General features: G+C 34.3%; 1 protein-coding gene across 1 annotated transcript; it reads right to left on the bottom strand.

Moving 5' to 3' along the window:
* Positions 1-1,676: 1,676 nt before the first annotated feature.
* On the bottom strand, positions 1,677-2,153 carry LOC136812379 (ADP-ribosylation factor-like protein 2-binding protein). The gene has a single exon (XM_067068875.1). It carries the CDS (start codon positions 2,151-2,153, stop codon positions 1,677-1,679), a length of 477 nt encoding a protein of 158 aa, XP_066924976.1.
* Between the last annotated feature and the right edge of the window lie 3,815 nt (positions 2,154-5,968).

Genomic DNA, 5,968 nt, shown 5'->3' with positions numbered 1-5,968 from the left:
GTCGATTTCTTTCACTATCCTCGCAAAGTAAAATCTCAGAATTTTTAGGTAAATCTAACCATAGCAAACAATAGCTTTTGAGTCCATGAGAATAAATATGGTATAATATCGGGAGTGGTCAAAGCAAATACTTTTAAAAATGAGCTAAAATGCTAAACAACTCCAGACCTTACCCGAAAATTAGAGTGTGAAAGATTTTATGAATCAAAAAGCTAGTAAGGATTTAAATCTAGGTTACCAAATATCTATTACAACAAAATTGCAACAACATGAACGGTATAAGGTCGGTCAGAGTATACATAAAATAGTACAGTACTTCAAAGGGATAATCAGATGGTTTAAAATATTTTCAGTGTGGATTCATTCTATGGTCTGGAGCGAAACCTTAAAATATATAGGCTTCACTATTTTCACTAGTTACAAGTTTTTGCCTTTTAGTAAGAAAACAAACAATGTAACTTCAATTTAAGAACAGAGTTAAAACCCATTTTTAGAAATCTCGAGTTGCAATTCATGTTTTTTTTAATGAGCAAGTGTCTACCCCTATATCAGGCTTGCATTATGTTTAGCATTCTATTGTTCTGAAACAATAGAGTCATTGTTTAGGTACCGAAAACTGAGCATGTATATGCTTATAAACGTTATGCTTATAGAATAAAAAACAAGTTATGCAAATAATTTGGAGGTTTTACTCAAGGATCGCAGAAGGTTTCTGTAATCTAAATATCTCAAACCATCTGATTATCCCTTTTAGTATTCCTGGCTATCAAGGTACTGTCCAGAGTCCAGGGATAAAATCATCTCAATTTTATCATTTAAAAATTTTCACCCGTGAAAAATGCCGTGGCATTAGGATCGGCTCCAAAATAAGTAAGATTTTTTATTAGTAAGTCTATCGTCTTATTTAGAAAACCTCATTTCTAGTAGAGTAATCAAAAGCTGAATAAAAATTATCATCTCTTCAAACAATCCCTAAGCCTTAAAATTTATAACCAAAACTTTGATATACTTTAGTGTACAATGGTTGAAAATAAAATAAAAACTATTAAATAAACTAAAACAAACTCTATATGAAATTTTATTATGGTCTTGATGCAGCTTCTCACCAAAAGACAGCTAAAAATCAGGTTTTCAAGGCTGTTTTGTAGGTGCTTAGCCCCTCAAGAACTGACCAAATAGTAAGACCACTAATCAAATAATCATGGTAATTTAAAAATAAATTATGGTCTTATTGCAGCTTCTCACCAAAAGACATCAAAGTAATTCAAATGATTTGTAGAAAATCTCTTCATGGTGCTGGCAAACCTACTACTATTAAATTATAGAATTTTAGTACCACATACCAAAAAATAATTTTTCGTCAAGACCATAGAGTAAAAGAATCATATGTAGCATAATATTGGAATAAATGCCAACCTATACGACAACTATGTAGCAAACTGCTCGTTGGGATAAAAAATAGTTTATACAACGAAAAAAACTCTTTTATAATATATTAACAATCTTATGCGTGAATGATTATGAAAAAACCTTTTGTAAACAAACTTTGTAAAAAGTAGATTTGACTTTTGAGAAATTCTTCTATGGGAAGTCCAAAAAGGGAGCAGCTTATAAAACAAAGCCTTCCTTGAAAACTGCAACTAAATGAACACATATCCGTTCACCTCCCATAAACATTACTTTTCATCACGATCCACATTCTTAATAGGGCGTATTGTTAAATCCATTGAAAAATCAACACAACGTCCTTCTGTGAAAGCTTTATGGTCAACCATCAGCTCTTTAAAAACTAAAAATTCAGTGAACGAAGATAACATTTCGAAAAGTTCCTCACTGATTTCATTTGATCTTTTTGACAGTTGTTTCATAAAGTCTTTCATATGGAAACCAGGTTGTCGTTTAGTTAGCTCATCACCGATAAATTTCTCAAACATTTCTACATATTCATTGAAAATGGGCGTATAAGATAATTTGTTCTCTTCGCTATCTTCAAATTCTGTACAATATTTATTCATGAATTTTGATTGCATCTCTTGAAAAGTTTCACTCACAACAATGTCTTCAATATGCCCAACAATCACATCAAAATTTTTATCTTTAGATGATGATTTGGACACGGCAAGGTCCTCACTTAATATATCAATATTATTCATTGTTGCTTATTCTTATTTTGACCTGAAATACAAAAATGTTCAATTTAATTATCTTGTTAGAAATAACACTCCTGTCAATTCAGCTAACTTTGACTCCGCATTTTTTTTTGCCCCGGCAAAGTGCTCTTTATTATTCCCATAATTTACAAAACAGATGAGTGCACACTTTGAGATCTTACAATGCCCAGACAACTACCAGAGAAAAAATTCAATGTTAACAAAAATGTTGATAAAAAATTAACTCTGAAGAAATCTCTTTCAAAACAAAGCATAACAAGACAGCAAGAATGAGCTCTAGTTTAGACGGCTCACATTTTGCCCTGCCTATTCTAATTGTGAAATAAAACTAACAAAAAGTTAGCTGTCTAAAGTCAATAATTGCTCTCTTTTGACGTTGATGCAATGACTTCTTTCAATCTTTTCCAATCAAAGATTTTAACTGCCAACTTTCTGCCCACATTTTGTCTACACCAACAATTGGAATAGGCAGGGCAGAAGGTCGGCTGTCTAAGCTAGAGCTGACATACAAACAAACAACTTCTTTTAAAAAATGTACCATTGACTAGGGTCACCTATAATCACTTCCTCCCTTATCTTAATTCAAACATCATCTTATTATTTTTTCAATATTGACACGCAGCCCCGAGACCAGGTATAATTATGTAATATTAAGAAATGGCTACATCTTCTTTTGTATGTTCACTTAAATTCATAGCGTCAGCCTGGGTTTAGGTCCCAGGCAAAAATTAGGTCCCCCCTGAGTTTTAAGTCCCCCAAAGATTTATGAATTTTTTGTTAGTCACACTTTCAAAAAATTGATCCAGTAAAAAAGGGTTTTCCAATGTAAATTTCGTTCAGTTCTAAGTTCAAGATAAAATATTTTGCACACTTTCTATAAAAATATTGCGCCGCAGACATAAATTTTCCAGATTCATGAGCTTCAATTTGAGTAATTAAAGCCAACTATTAAGCTGAATTATTTTAGCCCCCACGTTACTTTAGCTCCCCCCAAGTACATAAGGGCCAAATTGAAAAGTCGTCAACCAAAACACAAAATCAAAAATCTTACAAACAAAATAAGTAACTGTGATTTTTTATTTAAATAACCCTTAAATTTTCCAATTTCAACTTTTAAATTAACCAAGTCGCACTTTTAGACTCTGTAAGCAGGTGATTTTATCGAGACACAACTAGTGAGGTTTGTCACGGAAGGACAAGTGTTAAATATTAATGGACCTTCTTTTGAATAATAAAATGATTAATCAAAAATGAAATGTTGTTTTAAAACAAGTACATACCCTAGTTAGTTTAATAGGTTTATTCATTTTGAAATAAGTCGAACAACAAAAAAGTACTGCAAGCAGAAACTTTTTTTCAAATATCGAATTCCTTCCGTGACAATTTCAAGACAAAAAGTTTTTTCACCAGTTTTGTGCAAGTCCACTATTCTTGATATTATTGCAAGTTCTAACTATTGGTACCCCCTAACAAAAAATGAACATTACATTCCAAAGCAACCTCCTTCATATCTTATTGTCCTTCCGTGTCACTTTCGGACGGATTAAAAATATCTTGTTATTTTTAGAAATCTTGGACTTCAATGGGTCTAATTTATTGCAGGAGAGTGTCCTACAAGGTTTAGAACCATTGGGAACCAGCTCAACCCCGTATGGAGCTCAGAATAAGCTTAACTAAGGCTCCAGTACAGCGCTGTAAGCTTACAGTGTAGGCCCAGGCGGCTCTGGAGGCCTAAAAACCTGTTTTCTGGCAAAACTACTGTTCCCAGCGGGTTCTAAACGCTCAAAATCGCTTCAGCACCATGGAAATATGCTAATTAGAGCCTTTGGAAGTAGCTCACTTGCTTTCAAGGTTGCGTTTTTACGTTTTTTGCTTAAAAAAGCCTTAAAAACGCTTAAATAGAGCTTTTTAAGCGTTTTTAAGCTATTTTAGTGAAAATTTGTCGGTTCTGCCCCCTTCGCTGGACTTCAATGGGTCTAGTCAATTGCAGGGGAGTGTCCTTCAAGGTTTATGACCATTGGGAACCAGCTCAGCCCTGTATGGAGCTCAGAATAAGCTTAAAACTAAGGCTCCAGTACAGCGCTGTAAGCTTACAGCGTATAGCCCAGGCGGCTCATGAGGCCTAAAAACCGGTTTTCTGGCAAAACTACTGTTCCTAGCTGGTTCTAAATCCTCTAAATCGCTTCAGCACCATGGAAATATGCTAATTAGAGCCTTTGGAAGTAGCTCACTGGCTTGCAAGGTCGCGTTTTTACGTTTTTTTGCTTAAAAAATATAATCTTTCCTGTAAAATTTCCTAATTATTATCACCATTATAATTGAACAATAAAAATACAGTTCCAAGGTTTTGAAATGAGCTGAATAGTAAAAATGGCTATGATTCATGATATGATGTGTCACTTCACTAGTTTCAGTCAACATTTCTTACGCTATTGCTGATTTTGAAAAATAGGAATTTTTTCCTTCCGTGACGGTGTCCTTCCGTGACACTGACCTTTCTCAGTTGCAAAGGCCTGGCCATTGAAATTATTTTTTTACTCAGTCTTTTTTTTCAATGACAAGCAGATAGACATAAGTTTCTTCTGGTGGTATTTTGGTTTTAAAATTCTCTTTAAATTCACAGGAATCTGAATCAGCATACTTTTGTCTTTTTTAATGTCTTCGCTGCGTTCCTTCCGTGACAGAACCTTCAAAGTTCAATTATTCAACGAGGAAAAACTTTTATGAAATTTATTTTGCTTTGGAAGTAGTAGTACTATGAAGGCTTTAATTCAGGACTAATACTATTTTCATTCATTTTACCATTTTTCAAAAAAAGACCAAAAAAGGCTCTGATTTCCTTCCGTGACAGGAACGGGACTTTTCAATTTGGCCCATAAGGTCCCCCAAAAAAAGTGGCACACTTCCAGTCCCCTCCTTTTTTGGGAAAAATTTAGAGTGTAACCCCCCAAACCAGCAGGGGGGCTGACGCTTTGTAAATTGTGCTTAAAATATCAAGACATACAAAAACTTTATGATGCTATGGCTGTTGTCAGTGTCAATGACACTTTCTCTGTACATAATAAAGCTTTAGCTAGTCTTGATGGCATTTTAACTCTATAATAAATCAGTACGGGACATTTAAGGCTGTTAAACACTCTTTTTTCTTATCTTACAATGGGAACTTAACCTCGCAACAGAGACCATGACAAATGAATTTTCACTGTTAGCCTGCTCTTTTTAATTTTGTTGTTTCCTTCAAAATGGCCAAAACTAATTGGAGAATTAGAGAGCGCCCGTCACCAACCCCAACCCCCCCTACTGCCTCAATAAAGTGATTAATAAATTACAAGCGTGTAATTTGCAGTGCAGGTAACTTCATGCGCTCCATCGTGATGTCGCTACTTTCTTCTTCATTTTTGGAAGGGGCAAGTTTGGGGAAAGTTTATAATGGTACCAAGATTTAGCTCATGATAGCCACCATTCATATTTACAACTTTTGAATGCCCCCCAATTCTGCCGTCCAAAGCAAAAACCAGGTAAGTCCAAAATTTTGAAAAATTATTTTTTGCTAAAAATTGACTCTGTAGCACCCAAGTAACCTATTTTTGAAAAAAAGAATTCAAAATATTTTTCCTACCGGGAAAAACGGCCATGTCATTTTCAGGTATGTCCATCGAAAAAAGGAAATTCCCAAGCAAAGGAAGGTAAGTCCACCTATTATCACAGTAATGGACATACCTTCTTTTTAAAGAAAATAAATTATTTCTCTGAGATGGACTTACCTTCTTTATGGACTTACCTTAGTCTAATTATGG

The sequence above is a fragment of the Clytia hemisphaerica genome, unplaced genomic scaffold (genome assembly GCF_902728285.1).
Source record: "Clytia hemisphaerica strain Z4C2 unplaced genomic scaffold, Clytia hemisphaerica genome assembly, whole genome shotgun sequence".
Lineage (NCBI taxonomy): Eukaryota > Metazoa > Cnidaria > Hydrozoa > Leptothecata > Clytiidae > Clytia > Clytia hemisphaerica.
The sequence above is the reverse complement of the archived record's forward strand: the minus strand, read 5'-3'. Positions and strand labels throughout refer to the sequence as shown.

Coding starts and splice junctions, on each gene's coding strand:
- LOC136812379 (XM_067068875.1), bottom strand. CDS start 2,153: ATGAATAATATTGATATATTAAGTGAGGACCTTGCCGTGTCCAAATCA.